At 37.8% G+C, this 23,376-nt stretch overlaps 1 protein-coding gene across 2 annotated transcripts in view; it reads right to left on the bottom strand.

The window, feature by feature from the left end:
• The window catches only part of TTC17 (tetratricopeptide repeat domain 17), a 55,280-nt gene that overhangs the window by 26,708 nt on the left and 5,196 nt on the right, over positions 1-23,376 (bottom strand). Inside the window, exons 2-16 of one of the 2 annotated variants that reach the window (XM_058830012.1) lie at positions 15,370-15,459; positions 13,872-14,041; positions 12,807-12,918; positions 11,598-11,729; positions 10,802-10,911; positions 10,371-10,515; positions 9,852-9,991; positions 9,457-9,617; positions 9,027-9,139; positions 7,949-8,089; positions 7,408-7,523; positions 6,136-6,310; positions 5,568-5,645; positions 3,195-3,419; positions 857-1,043 (exon numbers count right to left, since the gene is read on the bottom strand). In XM_058830012.1, the coding sequence (XP_058685995.1) occupies positions 857-1,043; positions 3,195-3,419; positions 5,568-5,645; positions 6,136-6,310; positions 7,408-7,523; positions 7,949-8,089; positions 9,027-9,139; positions 9,457-9,617; positions 9,852-9,991; positions 10,371-10,515; positions 10,802-10,911; positions 11,598-11,729; positions 12,807-12,918; positions 13,872-14,041; positions 15,370-15,459 (2,095 nt within the window). The remainder of the gene's footprint in view (positions 1-856; positions 1,044-3,194; positions 3,420-5,567; positions 5,646-6,135; positions 6,311-7,407; positions 7,524-7,948; positions 8,090-9,026; positions 9,140-9,456; positions 9,618-9,851; positions 9,992-10,370; positions 10,516-10,801; positions 10,912-11,597; positions 11,730-12,806; positions 12,919-13,871; positions 14,042-15,369; positions 15,460-23,376) is intronic. The other variant, XM_058830013.1, reaches the window with a different exon arrangement.

Raw genomic sequence — 23,376 nt, 5'->3', positions numbered from 1 at the left:
ACTTGAAAATAAAGAAAATAATAGACGGAAAGATACCTTACTAACAATTTGAGACAGAAGGGATTGGGAAATACATTGATAAATTGTCTTCAAGATTGCTCATGTGTATCATATTGGCCCTATTCAAGTACAAATAAAGTACTGAAAATATGCAGTGGGATTGAAAAAAATTAAAGAATCCATCTCCAAAAGCTATTATTCTTTTAAAATATAAGTAGCCATTAATGACAATAAATCATTTTGTTGAGAAGATTTAAATAATTTTTTGCGGGGAGAGATTGGATTCTTAGTCATTATTACAGATTTCTGGAGTGTTAAGAACAGTGATCACAGGTCCCATAGAAATAATATAATGCTGACACAAGACAGTCTATTCCTTGAAGACTGAATTTTAGAAAATGATAACCAAAGTACTGAACACACTGAAAGCATATAAATTAAAACTAAACTGCTCTTCATTAACTTCTTCAGCTTTAAGGAAACAGATCCAGCTGAGTGTAAAACCTGAAGGGATATGCAAAGGGGCTGTTGAGCAGCCTAGCAGTAGATGTGTACTTCCATAAATACTGAATCTAGCATTCCTCATTTACCAGTAAGAGATATTGGAGGTGCTGTTAAGGTATTTTTGACAGGAAGTAATTTGCACTCACTGGAATCTCTAGATATTCAAGAAGTCATCCTCAAGCAATTATTTAATGAACTGTAACTTTTCCATTAAAAGTAATGTCTCAGCCTTGATCCTTAAAGGTAGAATGCACTGTAAAGCAAAAGGGTGGAAACTTGGAAAAAAAATCTCCAACTCCCAAGGCAAACAGACATTACTTGACTTGTGCTACATCTTTCAGCAGTTGCTTACCACTGCACACAGAAGAGGTGATGTTGTACAGGAAAGGGTAAAACTGCAAACAGCGGATCATCTTCAGGCTGCTTTCACACTCCAAGCACTTGGTTGTCAAATCCAGTGCGTGTCTGAAGGCCTGCAGTGCTCCACTAACGTTGTTCTGAGCCAGGTATGCGTTTCCTAGGCTCAAAAAAGTCAGGGGCTGTGAAGAGAAAAGCAACACACTGCAGCATAAAAGCATGTTTGTTGTTTGAGATTGAAGCCAACTAGGAAAAACCCTTAAGTCACACCCTCCCAAATTTGGTGGGAAAGAATTCAGAAAACTTCTTAAACAGGCATTGCCTATTCTTACAATGGAGAACTAAAAGTTTGATGCATTGGTGGTAACCAAAAGCTGTTTTGTCATAGGGTTGTGTTAGGAGTTCCATCTTTCTACAATTAAAAAAACAGCTGTTAAATACACACAAACTGAAATGAAGCATTAAGTACTTACTTATAACTATCAGAAACGCAATGCAGAGAATACCAAAGGACTAAACAGAAATGCGCAAAGACAATTTAAAATCGTTAGAAATCCGCAAAAAAGCAAAAGTATCACTAATGTTTTAGCAGGACAGATGCACTGCATTTGCCAATTCAGATTTACCTTAGCAAACCTAGGTTACTGAAAACGCCACTGTCACACTAGCCTAGGGGTACACATTTATAGCCTTCAATTCTTTGTAAAACAGTATTTTTGTCTACTGCTTTTGGCTACTATCACTAAAACATGTATTTTTTTTAAAAAGTAAAGATTATAAACACCTTTTCCACTGGGTAGAACTCTACACTTTAATACAGGCACACAGTAAAGCATAACATTTATTGGTTGACTGAAAAGTCTTTCAATTGGACAAAGTAATTTGCTGCAATTAACCATACACTGCTAGAATAATAACTACAGCATTGTAATTTAGCAGTCATTTTTCTCACTGAAACATTTTTTACAATGATTATCTACAAATGTGAAGACTGAGGACTAGCTGAAGATTTTTCCAACTCAGCTTGTATTACTAAACTGCATTCAGAAAACAGTGCAAGCTGAGCAACAGGATTTTTCTTCTTTTTAACTGCTTTTGCTGATAGAGCACATATTTTACTTCCAGTAGCTGTAATAAATTTTAATTAGTATTTACTTTCCATTATATTCCAGGAAATACCATTCAAGTACAATGCCTCTTGCTAGTTTTTCTGGTACAATAGGTATTACAGGACTGAGTACACCTGAAAAAACCATGAGCAGGCATTACTGTAATGAGGCAGGATTTATTAGTATTTTTGAAGAAAAGCCCCACTTACACATCCTTGCCCTTAGGATTCCTAGGTTCCTCCCCTCCAAGGCTGTGTTTTCAAGTGTTGTTCTTAAGGCACATCACTCAAGCATAGTTCTTCCTGTAGTTCCTTTTTGCACTTACCTACCACCCAAATGGACTACATTCCTTTCCAACACCTGCAAATTTGTTTCTGAATGCTACATTGAATAAACTTATTCTGGTTTTAGCTTTTTTATGTGCTAGGTGACTGATGGCCTAGCAGGTTTACATGCTGTTAACCTAGAGATACAGAAGTACAGGAAAGAAATCACTTGGACTTACTGAAGTGTCTCTAATGTGAGACTGAAATTATCTGCTAGAGAAAAGGTGTTCCCTGCTATGCCATTCCCTCCCCCTTCCTTTTCACAACTCTTCTGGCCAGTCCAGTATTTCAAACAGTGTATACAGAAAGTGTCTATCTGACACAAGTGACAACCTGCAGAATGTTTATTGTGTTACTGTTCAGAAATACAAAAACCTGGTTTGAATCTGGTTTGAAGTAAAACCACCAAACAACTAGAAAACAACACATTTTCCTCTACGCATATATACAAAACCTAGGGACAAATAGAACTGTACAGATAAAAAGTCAAGTGTCAGAAAAATGTCCATGCAGTCAAAGATCTTGGTGGCACACATGCTATTTAAAGGGTTTAAGAACCAAGATACAAAGCTGACAGCTTGACAGATCTCTGTTTCATTTAGGATAAAATGTTGCCAAACAGCAGGATTAAATTCCTTGGAGGCACTGCTGATAATAATAGGTTTTGGGAGGCTAAAAGTCTGTCACTGATTTACAAGAACTTCTCTAGATGTTTATATTCGCAACAATCAGCATCACCCCTGGTGCAGTCAAGAATTTATATGAAAATTAGTATCCATTGCAAATCACAAGCTGGAAGATGAACTGCATGCACAGGTAAGCACAAGTAACATGTATTTAGAAAATAATATGGGGAAACACATTTACTGCTGAGCAAACATAAACCACATCATCTTACCTCAGAGGCATTGATGGCCAAAGCCTTCAGCAGGAGCCTGCTGGCATCCGAATGAAGACCATAATGAAACAAGAGGTTAGCAAGATTGACCAGAGGGATGTCCTGATACTCATGTGGAGCCAAATTATATGCTTTTTGCAAACAGGTGATAGCAAAGGTGCTATTTCCAACTGCACGCCAGTACAATCCAGCTTCATTAAGCACAAGCCATAGAGGATCTTCTGGCTATAGGAGAGTCGGGGAAAAGGATAAAAACACCCACAAAGAGGTGTCTCAGGAAGACAGAAATGCCTGCTTTTTTATAAGAAGCAAACAGAACTCACTCTTGCATACTACATTGTTAACTAGATACAAATTAGACTTTGCTGTGACTATTAGCAGATTATTCAATCTGCACCATTCTACTCAAATGGAAAGGATTTACAGGCTGAACTGTAATTTAATAGCAGCTCTTGCTCACACTACTCATATGAATGCTTTCTATCATGACCACAAAATCCCTTAAAATGTACAAGTGATAATTGTCAGTTCACTAGAGGAAGCAAGGCTTGTCAAGCACTTCAGAGTCTTAAAATCATACAAACACAGATCACAGATCTATGTAAAATGCTAGAATTTGAAAGTCAGGCAGCTATTAAATTACAGTTAGATGTGCTTTCAGATCCTCTAACATTACCTTTCCCTGTCAATTTAAGGTTACATAGTTGTTTTTTCTTAGATTTAGTTATCTATTTGTCTTATGAAAGTTGACAACTGGCATGCATTAGATACTGTTTAAAGATTATAAAATAGCAAGCAATAAGTGAGGGCAGGTGAAAGAATGGAGGAAGTATCAAATACACCTTGAATGTTCCTTCCTCCTCTTTAACCTACAACAGCAAAAACAAGCACTCAGCCTAAAGGAGAAATAGAAAAATTTAAATATACTGACAGGTTGACAGAGGTAGGTAAAACACCCGCTTTCAGATGCACTTAGAAATTATTTCGAAGCATGTTCTAGTTTTTAATATTTTCATCATTCTGTACTACCCAATTCTACAGAACATTTACAGTATAAAACCAACACCTGAAATGGATGTCCAGTCCTACCTACATGTCTGAAGCCTAAGTGCATGCCTGTGTAGGAAATATTCAGCTAGGATTAAAGAAGCAAAACAGTGATACTATGTTGAATTAGTCAGTAAAAAGATGTTTGTTCCAGGTTTTAAAAACCCCCTCACACAGAAGTGTTCTAACTATGACTCCAGATGAACTGGAAGAGATCAACATGATAAAAAGTTCTTTGTTTGTAGTTTCTTACATCATCTGTGATTTCAAGATTATTAATGACCCCTGTTTTGAAATGCACATACACAACATTGCTTGCATGTTCTTCATTCCAAACTCCTCACTGAATTACTCTCCATACACAGGTCTCAATCACCTTTCCAAATCCTCAGCAAGTTATTAGCATTTTGTCTTTCCCAATACAAAGATGTTAACCGTGGCATTCCTGCTCTAAGTAGTTTATCATTAGAACAGGTAAGACACAAGCCTGTTCTTACATCAGCAGACAGAGAAGTTCAGGCTTTTAACATGACAGCAACAGAATACTACAGTTAAAACCAAAATACTCATGCACTGCAGAGCAAGATATTAGACATGTATAGGACTGTTCTGAACAACATAATAATAGGAATCAACTCCTACTGCTCATTTTTCTCCTGGTTAAGACAGATGCACATAGTAAATGGTACTGATTTTAGACTAAAAAAAAAAAATCTACATATAATACCTTGACACAACTTCTGCAAGAAAGTTAAATTGAGAAATATCAGCTTGACATGTCAAAAAGAGTCAATGTCTCTCTCAATGCTTCCTGTCATTTGACTCTCAAAGGCCCCACGCAAGATGGAGGTGGCATTCCACAGGGTTCTATACAGAGGTACATTCTTTGCCCCAGAGTGCTAATTATCCTGACAGAAGATTGACAGAGGGTTGGTTTCCTTGGAGGGAGAGTAGGGGGAAAAGCAGGGTAGTGGGAAGGAGGAGGAAGAGCACAAGGCAGGCATGCAGGAAGGGGTGGCAGACGGAGGAGTAGTTCCAAGGTACTTCTCTCAATTAAGTAAATGGCTGCCAGAATTAGCTAATATATTGCTGCTCCATATCCTTGCAACAAGAACAAACAACTACAGGGCTGTCTGATGCACGTTAAGCTAAATTAGATACATCTCTATATATTTCTTCTTCACTTGTAAACATAGATTCTTAAGTCAGTCTCATCTCAGTTACAGGCAGCAAATAAACTCCTTTCTAGTGTGTCACTGACTACTTTATAAGTATAAAATCTCAAGTACGAATTCTGAATTCATCTCATGTGACAGTCTGACATACCTTTTTCATGGCATGATCTAGAAACACTCCTATCTTCGTCAGTGTAAAAGTTTCATTGTTGATACGAGAATGCAAAACCTGGAACACAAAGATTTGTTTTTCCCCAAACTACTGAATAAATTTTACAGTCAAGATCTATCTGTAAGGGCCATTCAACACTTGCTTCCTTAAATCTCTTTAGCAAAGGGAAGATAAAGATATTGCACTAAAAAGAGGATGTAAACACGTAACAGTTGAAGCAACCAATCTCCAGAACGCAATACGAAGGCCTTGGTACAATGCAGTAGTAATTGGAAAGGAATTGCATCAAGTGACTCTTAAATTTAAAGAAAGATATGCCTTCAAAGAGTAAATGAAATTTCCCATTTTGTGTGCTTTTGGTCAGCATCTGAAAGAAGTCAGACACATTAACCCTTTCTCCACTACTGTTAGAGAGAATTTGCCCATGTTTTTCAGAAGTACTGATTACCTTGAAATATCAAAATCTTTTATGATCTGAATAACATTTTAAGGCAATAAAGAGGAGGATTTGAAACCAAAAGAAAATCAACAAGAAAACATCTCTTACTTGTCTTGCTTGATCGTCTGGCATCCTGAATTTCAAATCTAGATTAGTGTCTAGTTCCTTGACCAGTATGTTTAGAGATTCATTATTACGAGCATCAGTAATGGAAGAACAATCTGGTGCCTGAGCTTCTCCATGCTCAACAGTATCTCTTGGGACATTCAGTATTGTCTGGATTCTAGCAATAAGGAGAACCAAGACAAATTAACAGCATGTGCTGCGTGTCATCATGTAGAAATACAAAAATCTGCTAAGCCTCGTACTGAAGACTGCTATCAGACATGAGCTGCAAACATGAAAAACTCGGGGATCACCCTTCCCTTGAAAAGTAATATGTAAGGTCTTTACATTTTTAAGCACATAATAACAAGAACAATAAACAGTGCAGTAGAGATAACAGAAAGTTCTCATATTATGCCAATATGGAAGTTTAGGACTACACAGATACGTGACCAAAAAAAAGGTGAACTTTTATGCACTAAAACTTGGTTTCAAAATCTTCAAGAGGTAGCCAAATTACTTACAAAGAACACTCTAAGATGAACACTGTTTTTTTCCAAAGGAAGCTGCTGGATGTTTGTAGATGGTAACCTTTAACACAAGCTCAAGACTAGTATTATACTGACTAGGTAGAACAAAATAGCTTTTTTTACTACCACAGTTATAATGTAAGTAACTAGGGTATTACAGCATTGCACTGATCTACGTAAGTTAGCTATTGCAGTACAGACAGATTTGTTTTATCCTATATAATAACAAATATTACTGACTCTTCCATGACTAAGCTGATTTTCTTCCTCTGTCTCAAAGGCATGAGCTGGAGTTTTCCACCCCTAATCCTTTTTTAGTGTTTTCTGGTCTTCATAATTTTCTGTTATCATAACTAAAGCTCAGAGGATGTATGTAATGTACAAGAGTTAACTGTAGTTATTAAATAGATGCTCACCTCATTCTCTCTGTCAAGGTTTTTTTCTTTTCTGCTAATATAGTCCACAAGACATTCAGACTTGTGCTTAAATCCTGATTCTGTCTGTAATTAAGGTGTTCACCCTGGACTAACACTCAGGGAAGAATCACCATGAAATTGGATCTGGCTGTTATACTTACAGCAAAGACAACAATCAAGGAAAATACTTTCCTTCTGTGGAAAAGCCAGAGGAAGAGGTTTTAATAACTCTGCTGTTGATTACTAACTGTATCCATCCTCTCCAAAAAGAAAATACTCACTCATAAACTGAAGATTTACAAATACAGCTTTTAAAAATCAACACTTGCCTGAATCCCCTGTTTTCTGGAGGTAAGAAGTAAGTTGGTAGTTCTTCTGGATGAGGAATTTTGGGGAAAGATTTCATGCATTCTGACCGCTGAGGCCAAAGAATATGTTGTTTGTCCTAAGGGGGAAAATAATTATTTTTTATTATTTTCTCAACATTTTTAATATTCTAATGAACAAAGTAATAAAAGGGATATTAAAGGATAGTCTGAAGAAAAATAACAAAACCAGAGATCTTTAAAACTATTTTTTTTTTTTAACATCAGCAGTTGCAGTTTCTGTCTTTACTTATCTGTATCGCTTTACATGCAGCAAATGTTTACAGAACTCCCTCTGTGTTGCAGTACTTTCAAAGGATGGGAAACCCGTACAGAGAAACTAGACAGATGCTTGTATATTGGAAGAAATTCAGAATGCAACATTCTCCAGTACTGTTACACATCAAAACTGTGGCCCAAATGCTAAGAAGTTTCACATAAACAAGGAGAGGATTCACTTTCACCCCTCCTCTGTGAACGGGCAAAGCTCATCCTCTTCACTCACTCTGCTGGGCTCCACACTCCACACCGAAACAACAGAACGAGCCACAGGGGAAGACTGCAAGGACTGACTGTGAACACTTTGGCTTGCATGAAGATCCAAATTCATGGATGTCATACTAGAAGTTGAAGAGTCTTCACCAAACTAAAAACAACAGAAGGATAAATTTTAATTAAGGAGATGGTACATTCCTTGTTGAATTCCTCCATGTTATTTCCCCTCCCCACTTAGGTAGTTAAGCCTCACTGATGAGCTGAAGTGTGGGTAGCAGAAAAAACAAAAAGGATTTAAGCCTCTTGATCCACTCAGACCATGCAAGAGTAATATTCATATTGTAAATAGATCAACAATGAAAACACAAGCGCAAATCAAGGAAAAAAATGCTAAAAGGTAAAAGCAGATACTTGTAATAGACCACAAATAAAATCTACTTATCTAGATTGCACAGCTCAAGATCAAGGCTTTCAGAATTATCTCAATAATCTGAATTTATAATTACTATAATAGGAAAAACAACCAAAGACAACAAGAAGACAACAGCAAAATTAAAAATAATGATTCCTATTTTTTGAACTAGTTAAGGGGAAATTTCAGAACAGACTCCACACTACAAAATAACTGAAATCATAATCCTTATCTGTAGCTCTAACACAGCAGAGGAGTTGATCAGTAATCAACTGTAAGTAATCAGGCTGTAATTCAGTATTTTCAGTATTAGTACACACTTTGCTTCCAAAACTTAGTACTCTTGTACCAAATTTTCTTGGTGCAATCATAGGAAACTAAGGCTTTGGACTAAAATGAAGGTTTTGAATTCAAGTAATTTTCTAAGTAAAATAAAGTCTTTTACAAGAAACCCTCTGCATTTCTACAGTTCACAATCTCTCAGCTTGTATTAATATCAAAAGGAATGCACATTAAAATACTTTGCACTCTGGAAAAGAAAGAGACTAAGATTTCTCACTATAATTACCACACCCAAAATGTAGTCCTTTTGTCAACCCTGAAAAAATTGAAACTATTTTACTAATAAAGCAAATGGGATGTAACTTGAAGCAGTGGTATCAGTTCACAGACAAACCTGAACATATTCCACATTTTCAAAAATGTCTCCACGGTGATAACGAACAGGCTGATCCCACTGACAGTGCAAGCTATGCTGCTGGTTGCCCAATCTGCAAATCTGATGGTTCCCTGCAGAGCACAAAATATTTTTTTATTCTAGAGAAGTGTGGTTTCTGAGAAGACAAAGACAGCATACAGTCAACCTCTCCACCCCCAGTTTGGTCAATCCATTTTATTTACTCCATCAGCCCAGAGGAAACTCAAACTTCAAAAGACTCAAAAAGAATTCCCTGTTCAAGAACATACTGCAATCTCTTGTTTTAATAAACAAAACAAAAGAGCCATTGAGGGACATCTTAATACATGAAGAAGTTATTTCCTGACGCTGATCTGAGTATGTGCCATATTTCATTGCTTTAATGAGCATGAACACTAAAAAGTTGTACCTAATTGAGCTTCTTTTGCCATCTGTGTCTCATGAATGATGTTCCTCAAGATTTGTTCCTCCTGGATGAGCTTGTACTTGTCTAAAACATCTTGTTGCCTAAGGTAATGGTCATGCTGCTTTTGATATTCCTTTAATTCATTTAATGTTCGCTGAAGTGATCTTGAAAATGAAACAGAGAAGATTTACTTTGAATGCTTTATAGAATATCACCTTTTCCTACACTCTTGCGTATTTTCAACTCTAGGTTCCTTAAAGTATTCTTATGCTTAATTCTACTGCATAATCAAAGAAATACAATAATTTAAAAACAATTCTTCTTGAAATGTAAAAAACTGCTGCAACAGAACTACAGGGGTTTTATTGTATGCACTGCCACTGGAATACTTTAGTTACCTATGCTGGGCTTCCAATTTTTGCTCAAGTTTTTGCTGACATAGGACAGCATGCTTCCTTTTTACAGCTTGCTCAAATCCTGGTTTGGCCTGTAGAGCATGATCATAACACAGGACTGAGTGGTTGTATTCTCCAAGCATCTGAAGAATGACCAAATGAGAGAATTAGCCACTGTGTAGTAACATTTGATAAACAATACTCAGTTCTTAAAGACACCATTAACTTAAATTTTATTTTATGGTAACAAGCAGCCTGTCATTTCTGACACTCAAGCCACTATATCTGTTACAGAAAGGCTCCAGAAGAATTTTACGGGAATTTATTTCCAGGTGCAGATAAAAGCCTTTGCTAAAAGACAGACTTTTGAATAAAAGCATCTTGACAGACTCTTAAGCATTAAGCATGAGATGCACGTGGAGCACAAGACACACTGTAAAAATAAAGCATTACAAGTCAACCCCAAAAGATTAAGTAATATTTAATTTTCTTCAAGTCTTGGAAAATAAAGATTATATTTACTGCGTATATATTTCCTAAAGTGTAATAGCTGGTAAAGAAGTCACTGTAATCCAGAGCTGCATGAACCACAATAGCTGCATCTGCAGAGAAGTGAGCCCGGTGCAAAATATTTGCCAAATTTACCAGTGCAATGTCTTTATTTTGTCTAAAAAAAAGAATATAAAAAGGGAAAAAATTAAAAACTAACATTAAAGGAAGGTAAGACTGTAAGAATCATGCACAAGGATACATTAATTTGCTAGTCACACATTAAATATATCACTTATTAGAAAAATGTCTCAGCTATTTATATGCCTAGTATAGCACACAGAGATCAAGAACAAGTAACGTGGATTACTCCTTAGGATACCGTCTTAGAAACCAAAACCTGTTTACTAATTAGGATAACTAGAAAAGCAATCTGAGAAGAAATCATTATTAGCAATTCTTACCTTGAAGAAAAATGAAGGGCACGCATGGCACATTCTACTACTTGGTATGGCTCATTCTTTATTCGCCAGTAAAAAGAAGCCATGTTATAGAGTACCCAGGAAGAAGAGTTCTGCAGTAAAGAGAAACACGTGAACTGTACTAACACATGAACTAAAAGGTTAATCAGGGCTTTAATTACTATAGGATGAAAAGCGGAGCACCAAAGTTGGTGCTCAGCTGCACTAAGCTATCCTCTTCCCCTGGAAAGCTGCCATTTGGCCACGGTTGTCAATGTTTAGGAACACTGAACTAGCATTAAAGTAATGCATTAAAGAAACAGAATTTTTGCATTTCAGGCAGGTAAAAATACAAAATGAGGTGAAATGAGAGGTGACAGTAGTTTAGGCATCAGCATCTCAGCTGGAGTTCAATGAGGGCTCCTAGATTTTGCAGGAAGACATTTAACAAAAACATACACATTTCAGTACTGCTGTTTCTTCTTTGCTCTTCAAGTACCTGCATTTTTTGTTTAAAAACTCTTATTACCTTGACAAACCAGTGAATGTGGCTTGCCAGACAACATAACTACACAAGTCCTTAAAGGTGACAATAAGTATCTATTTACTGGCTTTGCTGATGCCTTCTCCTGCCTCTACTTGCCTACCAGAAAATGGTCTGTTTGCCTTTTGAAATTGAACTGTAAACCAAAAATACACGTGCAAAACTAGATCTGACTGCTTGTACAAGGTGTATCTAAACTTGTGAGACCTTTCCAGCAGTCTTTTTTGTGTATCCAGCAAGATTACAGTTTCATACCTTCATGAGCCCGTCATAAATACGGTGACCTATTTCCTCTATACTTCTTCCCAGCCTCCGTGATAAGTATGTGAAGATTGGATCTTCTTTGGGTAACAGGGGTGCAGAAAGATTAACCCTTTCTTGGACACCCTAAAATAAAAATTGAATACAGGTATTTGCTGACACTTAAGAGTAGACAAATAAAAACAAAAGCATGACTCCCAGGAAAATGCGGCTTGGTTATTTTACAATCTTGCTTTCAAGATCTCTGGGAATTGATAGAACAATCTCGCCTCTGACAGATAACTATATATCACTGCAGATAGGAAAACTGTAGAAGCAGCCAAAAGCACCCTCTGCTTGTGAGTTCTACAGGGGAAATATTCAGTTCTGGTAGCACTGTGTATCTGGCAGCTACTGATTTCACTAATGACCACTGAAGCACTTAAGTCAGGGTTGTCAGATGACATGCACACAAGGGAAGTATCCCTACACCTCTTCTCTTCCTTCCTTCCCCAAGCATAAACATACTTTTTTCAAAAATATATCCAGACCCAGGAACAGAGCTAAAAAACTCCACTTAGTGTTTAGCTCTAAGAAAATCCTTATTTGTTGATGAAAAGACTTGCAGTAAAATAAATATCAAGATAAAAGCACTAAAGCTGAATCTGTATTAGAAAATCTGCTCATACAATGCTGTTGACCAAACCAATTTTCCTACTACTCTTCCATTGTAACTTTTCTAAAGCAGCTGAACTTTGTACTAGTAGGGGACAATTATCTCATCCTCTGGGTTAGGGCTTGGCATTCAGATACCAAACAGACATTCACATTTGTTAGGGGCTACCAACAAAACTGCAAACAATTTTTTGATCCTGAATCTTCATACATTTTAACAACCCTGTTCAGCACTCTCCAACTTTCAACTGAGACAATTCACAAGCTAGTAGTAGTCCCAATGAAAGCTACCAATTTGCTAATGAAATTTGTTATGAAAACAAAATACTCCATTTTCCTAAAAAATGTCCTCTAAAATAAGGCCAAAATAACAAAAGAGAAACTGTATACCGATACACAGCTACTTTAATCAGGGCCCAACTGTAGTTTTATAAAAGCGTGAAACAGTCTTGGAAGATTCAATACCTTTCAACCTTGAGTGAGAACTGCTAGTAGGAATTTTCTATTCCTCCTCCTCATGGGGAAAAATAATTCCATTTGTTCACTTACCCGTAAGTGCTGAAAAGCATGAATACTGTATGGAAGATCTAGAACTTTTGTACAGTCTGGCTGCTGCAGGTCTGGAGGCACTGGGGACTTTGTGTCTATATAGTCTTCAGGGCTGAGGACATAATGACACAATACAAGTTCCTGAGAGACAGTATGGTAGCTGATATAGAGAGTACTCTGATTTAATCATTACAGAAATCCCCTGTTTGGGCACATTAGCGCATTTCTGTTGTATTCCCAGATTTTAGTTGTATCAGGATGTCATGACCATAGGATAGAGAAAATAAATTTGTCTGCTTGAAAATATCAACATTTGGATAGCCTCCAAAATGTATTAATGTCAACCTAGTGTATCACTGCTATGATTAATGATCTATCTGCCAGGCAAATGGCAATGCATACAGACTCTTCAGCTGAAACAAACAAACCAATCCCAAATATGGGTGATGAGAAGTCCAAATGAAGGTGCATGATGATAAAAGGGATCTTTTCTCACTTCAAGCACTCATGCGATTATGATTAAAAAAAAAACCAACTAAAACAAAACAGTCACTTCTGAAGATAAATTACCAATGATGCTGAATGTCAAGTACACTGTCTGCTCATCCTTCACTTTCTAAACACAGGGGACAAAATATGACCAGAAAGTTCAACAGCCTGGTAAACAACGGAATTTCATTCAAATTTAAGTCAAGACAGTTTCCACTAAAGCAAGTATCTAGTTCTAAACAGTGAAAGCACACTCAAACAAATTCAACCCCCTACTACATGATGTATTTCACTTCAATTCACGTGTCTGGTCGTATCAGTACAGAGTAACAGTAGTAGAACTGGGGAACAGAAAGGAACAGTTTCAGGGCAGGGCTAGCATAGACAGTTTGGGGGAAACAGCATTTGTATGTTGTACCTGTTCACAACTAGTGGCATAACACAAAACAAAAAACTCCCATCTAAAGAAAGCCAATGCTAGTAATTTTTCAGCTGTATTTAATGGTACTGTTTATTTTTTTTTCCATTCAGTAAAAATCTTAGAATATAAAGCACCTTATTAAAGCATCTTATTACCGGATATCTTTGCTCTCTAAGGTGATGTATGTGCCATCGTAAAGATCAAGGTCCCCCAGGGGCACCTTTGCTTTAATGCAGTCTGGATCTTCTTTATTATGCCTTTGTTCCAGCCCTGTGTCTCTGTCCTCATTTTCCTCTATGTGAATCTTTTGAGCAACTAACTGTTTCTGTAGGAAAAAAAAAGGAAACAGAAGCATGTAATACCAATGAAAGCAAACACTATAGTTGCTATGATTCAACAGTCCAACTTTTTCCTTAAAACAAAGTTTATTTGAAAAAATCTAAAAAATTAGATTTTGGGAATACTTCCTTATCTTTTATAACATCTGTAGGACTTTTTTGGATTTGGATGGCATATAAATGCTTTCATTAGAGATAATGGAACTTGAATGAGCCCTTATTTCTTCTGTTGTGGCTAAAAAGTGGGTTAGTAACACTCCAGATCCATGGTAGGCAATGTAGGAAAAGAAGAAATGGTTGCTACAAGTACATCCAATTTTTCACATTTGGCCCCCTTTTTTCTAAGACCTTGTGGAAATAATATGAGACATTGCAACATCATCATCATCATCATCTTAACTGTTGAGTGTGCTAAGTTCAGCTGAACATGAGTACATGTGAATAGTACTGTACACGAATACCTGTGAAATGAGAAAACCTGCATTTTTAATTAAAGCCATACACATTTGATTACATGCTACTATGAAACAATAGATATATATACACTAGTAGCAATTTGTACAAGAACTTACAATAGGTAACTTCAGCTGAAAGCCATTTGTGTATCACAAGTTGGACATTTGTAATTTCCACACCCACAACTCACACCTCAAAAAGCTTGCAAGTATTATTTTATCCACAGCTAAAACGTCCATCACCACAAAAAAGAGTATACCCTGATGAGAAAGAATGGCTGAATATAGTCACACCAGGGGCAGTCCTGCTTATTTTCCATTCTCCTACTTCTCCCATTCACCTAAAGCTACCTCCAGTGTTCATCTGGCTTTCCACTTATTCATCCCAATCTGATAAAACCAAAGCTGGCACAAGAAATGGGTGCATGGCCAGAAGGGCTGTGAGCTGTTTGCTTACCTAACCCCTATTGTATTTAAACTTCAGTTTATCAATTCAAATTCATAAAAGACCTTTTCAAAAGGGTGGTCTCACACTCCTTCTCAAGAATAAATGAGCTTGAAGAAAACCAGAGATGATTTGTTCCATGCTCTTCTGAAATACAGTACAATAGAATCTAGTGACTTTATGCAAAAATGTTAAGATTTATGGCTAACAACAGGGAATGATACAACTGGAGACGAGTTAGGCAGACTTCAGGCAAAAAATTCTTGAGATCTGAAAAATTTTTTATCCTTTCACTGAAGGAGAACTTTGCCAATAATAAATTATTTTCCCCATTTAAAACCATCACTATAAAGTCTATGGGAAAAAAAAATCTGTATTTTCAGAAATTAGTTAGTAATTAAATGTTATGCTTTACCTCCAGTTCTTTGAGGTAGTTAACTGTTGTTTCTTGTCTCATTAGTATTACCAAATCATGTGGGTTTCTCAAGTTCATTGGTGAATCCACCTGTAAGACATCCATCATGTAAGTCAACAGTCCATCATGTAAGACATTCACCTAATTACAGTGATTTTAAAAGAAGACAGTTATGTTCATTCAATCAGTTTGCCTGTTCAGAGGCTTTCTGTCCAGCCAACATTCATTATAATGTCCATTATGAAAATCCATACTTCAAACAACATTGTCATTTGAGAATCCAATTCAGCCCATGCTTTAACTTTAAACTTATATTAATTTAATCAGACACACAAGTTCTAAGAGGCAAATTGATTTCCACAACAAATATTACTAAGAGTACCTACTGCTGAAATACTAGATACCTTAAACTGCAATCACAGAAACTTACTTTGTTTTGTAACTTTAAAATTCCTCCACCACATCCCTCAAAGGGCATAAAGTAGTTCAGCTTCAACTTCTTTCTGCAACTAATTTAACACAATGGCCTACCATTAGGATCTACTGCCTTCAGGACTAATAAATAAAGGAACTATTATTATTATTATTAAATAAATAAAATCAAGAGGGAAGCAGGTAAAGACTGAAAACTGTTACAGAAGACTATGCTACAGCTTCCACAGCTCTGCAAAGGAGTTCACAGCTCCATGAAGAAGGACATTAGAGGCAAGTCACTCAGAGCAGTTCTACGACAGCCCCTAGCTAGGCTCTGTAAACTACAGCACTTCACCCCACGGCTGAAACACCTCATGCCAAGCTCTGCTGTCTCACTGGGTGGAGGAAAGTCCCTACAGCGGTGTAGCAGCAGCTGAGCTGATGCAAAGGCTCACTTCCAGGCTTGCAGCCAGTGCTTCCTCCCATATGTCAGTGCAAGAGCAGCAACACTGGCTGCACACCAGCTGTGGTGACCACCACGATCTCTTGGAAGCTAACCCAAACTCAGGAGCTGAACAGAACATAACTCCTTCCTGGTTGTTTTGTCTGAACTAGTAAACTAAATTGGTTCATGAAGGATTCAAGGAGCATGAGAACAGAAACAAAGAAATAAGAGTATGTGATAACAGAATAAAAAGACACAGTGACAAGAATAGCAACATCTCACACATTTAACATGACTGTTAGATGGTCTACATCAAGATGTTTTTCCAGGATCTGCTCAGTTTCCATTCAAGCTTTCAGAATACAGAACCAGCTGCTGCATGAAGATGTGAGTACTTATCTGTTTTCAGCTCTGATACTTCTAAATGAGCTGTCCACCCCATGACATCTGTGCAAACTTGATGATATTACAATTTAATGGAAAAGTCTGCCATATACACATGCAGGAGAAGCTCCTGAGCTCCAGTTCCTGCTTTTTTGTCACCTTTCCAAGTAGCAAATGTCTGTTACACTCCCTTACTGCAGAGAACTGCATCTCCAGCATATTTTCTGGTCATCCTAATGCATCCTGTCAACAGATTATGCCTTAGGGCTGTATTCTCTTGGCTGTGAGTCAGATAAGAAGTTCAGATCTACTTTCTATGGACTACTGACTGTGAAGTCTACACGTTGCAAGATTCTTGACTGAGTAAGGACCTTGTCCTCTGAGATATAAACACTTGATCCTTTCACTGGACTCTAAGCATGCTTTTGGCTAAATCTGGCTAAGTATTTCTTTCCAAAGCAAAAGCTGCAGTGCTTCTTTTAGTATGGATCCATTTTGATCAGTGGCTACCTGTACAGCCCAAGCAGTTACATATAACTCATTTTCTCCCTTAGCAAGTTCATTCTCTTATATCACCAGGTGAATAGAAAATAATGGGTGCTACTGACACTAGTCCATTTTTACGCTATGAATTTGGAGATAATGGATTCTACTGTTGCAAATAAAGGATGACCAAGTATCCATCATGATGCAGAGACGTATAGAAAACACCATTTCAAAAAAAGTCTAATGATTTTGTTAGTCAAAGTATTAAAGTCTACAGCATTTTATTCATGGTCATATTTCCTATTTCCTCCTATGGGCCCCACCTCACTTTGAACTGGTTGCACACAAAGCCAGAGCTATGCACTGAATGTAGCAATTATGTAGGTTTATGCCTCATTTGCTGAAGAAACAACCATGGTATGTGCAAATGAATGAAAGTTGAATTTGAAAAGAAAATGAGTTTCACTGTATTTAAAGCACTTCATCACCCATTCCAAAATAGCACTGCTCATCTGACATCTAAAGGCTGCATGCATGATACTACACAGGCAAAGTCAACTATCAGCTCTGCTTTCAGTGACAAACAGCATCTGGACAGACATTTTTGGAGAAAAGTTATGCAGGTGTCACCAACTAGAAAACCTTATTCTGAAAGATGAAGGATCTTGGCTTATCATTCATTCAGAAACAGAATGATATTCAGGGTCGGCTTCTGTTTTTAACTTTTGGTAAGACAGTCTCATTGAGAGTTCAGTCTGAATTTAGTATTGGAGAATTTAGAGTGGTATGTTATCAACCCAGTGTGTGTGGGTTGACAGGAAAGCAATGCAGGAAGTACCACACTCCCATCAACTACTATCTGGCAGCAGAAACCAAAGTTTCAACAAACAGCAATATCACTGAATTAATTAATGAAGTTATGGTAATCCACCAGGAAATCATCCCAGTCAAGGATATTTTTCTTCAGTCTTCAGATTTTCTTTTCCACATCTGACTCAGTTTGTCACCAGCAAGTACTTTCTAGTAACAGCAGAATCCTTCAGCCTAATAGCTAACCTTACTAGCGTGCAAACACAAAGCTCCTAACACAGAATTTTAGTTGTATTGGGTTTGCATGGCAATGGGTGCCTTCTGTGAGAAGCTGCCAAAAGCCTCCCTTAAGTCCGAGAAAGAACACTCCAGCTGGCTCCAAGATGGACTCGCTGCTGGCCAAGGCCAAGCCCATCAGTGACTGTGGTAGCACTGCTGGGATAACACATTTAAGAAGGTAAAAGAAGTTATTGCGGCCAGAAAAGAGAGAAGTGAGGATATGCAAGAGAAACAGCTCTGTAAATACCAAGGTCACCGGAGAAGGAGTGGAGAAGGTGCTCCAGGCACCAGAGCCGAGATTTCCCTACAGACTGTTGTGAAGACCACAATGAGGCAGGCTGTCCCCTGCAGTCCACCAGCAAGCAGAGATCCACGTGCAGCCTAGGGAGAACCTCACATCAGAGCAGGTGGACACCCAAAAGAGGTTGTGAACCCATGGGAAGCCCACATTGGAGCAGGATTTTTGGCAGGATCTGCAGACCTCCAGGGGATTCACACTGGAGCAGCCTGCTCCTGAAAGATGGCATCTTGTGGGAGGGACCCTGTGACATCGCATGGGAAGGAGCCACACTGGAGGAGTGAGTGTATAGAGGGAATCAGGTATAAGGCTAAGTCCAGGAATAAAAGGATGGGTTGGGGGAAGGTATTTTGAAGATTTTCTTTTATTTCTCATTACTCTACTCTGATCTGATTTGTAATAAACTAACTACTTTCCTCAAGTTGAGTCTGTTCTGCCTGTGGTGGCAACTGGTGAGTGTTCTGTCCCTGTTCCTTATCCAAACTCTTGAGCTTTCTCTGGTGTTTTCTCTCCCCTATGCAGCTGAAGAGTGATAAAGCAGCTCTGGTAGGCACCTGGTAAGCTTTTCATTACGCATTTCTCTGTAGTGACTTTGAAGGTGGCTTTTGAACTGAAACTTACTCATCTCAGATCCAGCCTCATCACCTGATTCAGTCAAATGAGTGAAAAACACACAGATATTGTGACTAAGATCATCTTTTTCAAAACATAACCAACTTTCCACAAGGTTCCTCTGAGATGCAACAGAACAGACATCAACCTACATAACAAACACAGCCTCATGGTGTGGAGAGTGGAGCCTCCTGCACCAGAACAGATGCTTTGTCCAACTTACTCATTTTTAACTCAAACTGTTTGGCTGATAGCAAAGAAAGACATTCATTTACTCCTCCTCCAAAGTGCTGAAATTGCGGCATTCAAGATGAAGTGCTTGAAATGCAAGAATTTGACTTCAATTCCAATACAGTAAACAGGGAAAAAAACAGTTGTGCTGAAAAGCTTTCTTTGAATTTTGACAGCTACTATAGTTAAGACTGCAGAAAGCCTGCCAGTAAAAACACTTCTAGAATAAGTGTTCTCTGTTCAACTTTGTCCAAAGGTGAAAGTTTCTTTATAAAGCATAGTACAAATGTATTCACTGTCACAAAGTACACCAAGAACCTTATTCAGCAAGAAACACAAAGAATTTGTGTAATGAAAAAAGACATTGAGTTTAATCGAACCCTGAAGTTTCAGAATCTCCTATGTTACCTCCATATATCAAAGTCTCTCAACAATTAGACTTGAAAGCTTTGCCAAATCTTGCACCATATTTTTCCCAACAATCCAGCACTAGGAAGTAAATTCTTTAAATAAGGGTTGATTAATGCCTTAGTCAACTATTTTAAAATAAGACTTCTTTTTAAATACTGTGGAAACCCCACTGTTAACTGAGGCACAGGCAAATCAAAATCAAAACAGCTGTTCTGCTGTTCTGTGCCTCTGCACATCCTAAAAGCATTATACTACATGCAGAAGGCAGACTATTAGAGAAAGAAGCTGAAAAACACACTGTATCAAATGATGGTGTACAGAAAAATGGACTCTCCATATTTGTTTTATAGGCAGTGCATGTTTTGCCACTGTACAAAATAAAGGCAATTCCCCCTCCAACGAGTTGGAACTTCTTGCAGTCTTGAGGGGGAGCCAAGGATCTGAAAACTGGTGCCTGTCTTTTGGTATATTCTTGCTGTCTTGAAATACTTTACACTCCAACATGATGCTACATGAAATTTCTGAGGAAGCTGCAAAAAAATCTGTACAGGTATCAGTGCAAGACAAACTACAAAACTGGAAAATAAATAACGTGACTTATCCAAATGATGACCAGGCAGTGTCAGAAGATACCTACTATTTCCAAGGGATGTCACTGAAAAATTCACACAGACAAATGATGTAGAAATGAGTTTTTATTAAGTATTGAGCCATTTAAAAGCTTAATGCTGCAGAACCTGTTAGCAAACAGCACTAGATATTTTGATATTAATACCAGCTGTGCTACAGGGAAAACACAAATTTTTAACACCTGTAGCACTTCAGAAATAAAACCTAACAAAATTGCAGTACTACTGAACAGCTCTGCTCAACAGAGATCTAAATACATCAAAGGAAAACAAGACTTTATTTGGAACACCATGAGCCCAATGTGTTGCTGGTCATACTTAAGGGTATAAATTTCCAAGTTTGATATTCTAGGTAAGGTTTATATTCTTCAGTAGCCATATGCTTAGCTGAATGAAAACAAGAGATGGAGAGATCATTCAGATATACATCTGTAATGAACAAGTACTTTTTTTATAAAAGCAGACTGGTTCTTGATGTCTGCTCACTGCTAAATCCTAAAAATTTCAAGTCTTCTAATATTGAAAATACAGACAGGAAGACAAATTATTGCTTACTTAAGACTTATTGCTACTTACAAGATACCTAAAAAAGATTAACCCTGAGCAGTAACTCCTTCAGCAAATGAGCAACAGAAAACCCTTTTTTTTTTTCTGTTAAACTTTGAGGGAAATTACTTTCTCCAGCAGTGTATTTTTAAAGCGAGCAGGTACATGAAATAACAGTGGATTTCAGTCTTGCTGACTTTGCTCTTTTGGGCTTTGGTGGGGTCTTTATGCAAACATGTGCTTGGGCCAATTCCAAGGCCACCGTTCTGCTGTGAAGTTCACAATACAGGGAAGGCATTCCAGGCACCAAGCATAACTCTCACCACAGAATAACCAGTTTTGAACAGATGATTCATATCATCTTTTCAGATCGTCCAATCCTTATTTTAAAGGTGACAATAAACAGGATGAGAGGCCAGGAAATCCAAGTGTGAGGATCCTAAGAGAAAAGGGACCTGGGAACACACTGTGTCGAGAGGACAAAGGCTGTATGGAAACACCAGGAGTTGAGGAATGAGCAGGACATGCCTACACACGGTCAGAGACACTGCTACAGCATTCTGGACTTACAGCCTGAACCACCTTGCCGTGTATTATCAAGCTCAGCTAAATCCAGACATCTCTGCACTAAAGCTTTTCTGTCAGCAGTCAAAACCTGGCATAAAATTACGTGCTGGGCTGTGGCAGGTGTGAGGGGCACAGCCACCAACAGCTGCAGCTCAGCAGCCCTTGGGATCTGCCTCTTAGCTCCTCCACCTCAGATGCAAATCTCTGACTGCCGAGTTGAGAGCAGTGGAAGCAACTTCACCACCGCTGCTCCACTGAATGAAGCATTTGAATTTCTGATGCCACATACATCATACAAGGCCTATTTTTATAAATTCAGATCTAGTCGTGATGTTCACAGTGACACAGAAATACATAGGCTGTGCTCCCCTGGGAGCAGACAGTGCTCTAAATCCCCACCTGGGACAAAGATACTGGCAACTACAAAGCATTCAGGTTCAATAATTTCTTATACACTTATGTAAAGGCAGAAGATTTGAAGAGATTTATTTTTTTTAAACTACTATTTTTTCATACCACATGAAGGCCTATGCTCCTCTGGTGATCAAGAGAGAAGTTCTAAACCAGAAAAAGTATTCCTTTCCTTGAGGAAAACCTTACCTTATGCCTCAGAACCATCCTGCTGCAGCTCTTCACCCCAAGGCTGGATAACATCTAGTGAACTATGTTGGAGTCTGGAATACAGAGTGTGTGCCCTTGTTTCAGATACTTAGTTATAAGATCTAGAAAAACACTGAATTTCATATAATATGAAATTCATGAGCATGTTTTCATGGTGATACATGAAAACAAATGTTAAAGTTAGATGAAAAAAGCTAAAAGTGTAGGTGTATAGATTAAGAAGTTTTTTTAAATCACTGGGTGAAAAAGTTAGTTTAGAGAACAGGAGACAAGATGGAAGATTTAAGGTGTTGTCCCTTATCCCTTCTTCTTTCTTCTTCATGTTCTTCTCCCAGAGGTTTTTGGGTAATTGTAAGTGATTGGGTAGAAAATGCCGCAGTGCATCACAGAGGTGATGGGTCATTGGGTCATTTAGAAAAATAATATACGTGTCTATTGTTAATTGGGTAAAAATAGGTATAAAGATAAAAGAACTGCGTAGTTCGGGGCCATTTTGTGCATCAGACACGAAGTGTGCCACAAGGCCTTGTTTGTACCATCAGAAGAAAGAAATGTACCAAATTGCAAAGATTAACCTTGTGTAGCCAGCCTGGAGAGACCTGTTAAGTTTTGTGATCACCTGTAAATAAACACGAGAAACAAGATTCTAACGAGCTCGAGAGTTTTCTTCAAATCATAAGAACTGAGATAAGCAAGGCTCCCCACGAGGGAGGATCCCAAAAGAATTCAGTCCAAAGGAGGCTAAGAAATCCAAGAATAAAAAGAAAAATACAGAAGAGATGCAGCAGAAACAGAGAAACAGAAAAAGGACTTTTTAGAGAAAAGTTACAAACTAGATGTTCACTAGATGTTCACTAGAACAGAACATTCAAACGAATCAGCTCAGGTGTCTTTGCACACCCTCATAAGGAGGCACTGACAACTGCTTTGGGGAAGGCATGGTTCCACCTTACACACTTCAGTAAAAATGAACAACTTTTTTTGGTGTATGTGTGTGGGGTTTTTTGTTTCCTTGTTGTTGCTGTTTTTTCGCACACAATAGACTTGGAAGGGTAAGAAATTCAGTCAAATAGGAGTTCACATAACCAAGCAAACTAACTTTTAGAGTAAGAGCAAAGCAAACATTCACCTGTCATTTTTAAGATAGGACTGACTACTTAAATGTATCACAGAAGATGCTTTTGTAAGCAGCAAATACTTTTTATTTGGCTGCACTAGAATCACAGCTTTCCTTGGGTTTGGATGGCTGCTTTTCCTGTATTCTTGAGCACATG

The sequence above is a fragment of the Poecile atricapillus genome, chromosome 1 (assembly GCF_030490865.1).
Source record: "Poecile atricapillus isolate bPoeAtr1 chromosome 1, bPoeAtr1.hap1, whole genome shotgun sequence".
Taxonomy (NCBI): domain Eukaryota; kingdom Metazoa; phylum Chordata; class Aves; order Passeriformes; family Paridae; genus Poecile; species Poecile atricapillus.
Note: the sequence above shows the minus strand (reverse complement) of the source record. Positions and strands in the feature narration are given on the sequence as shown.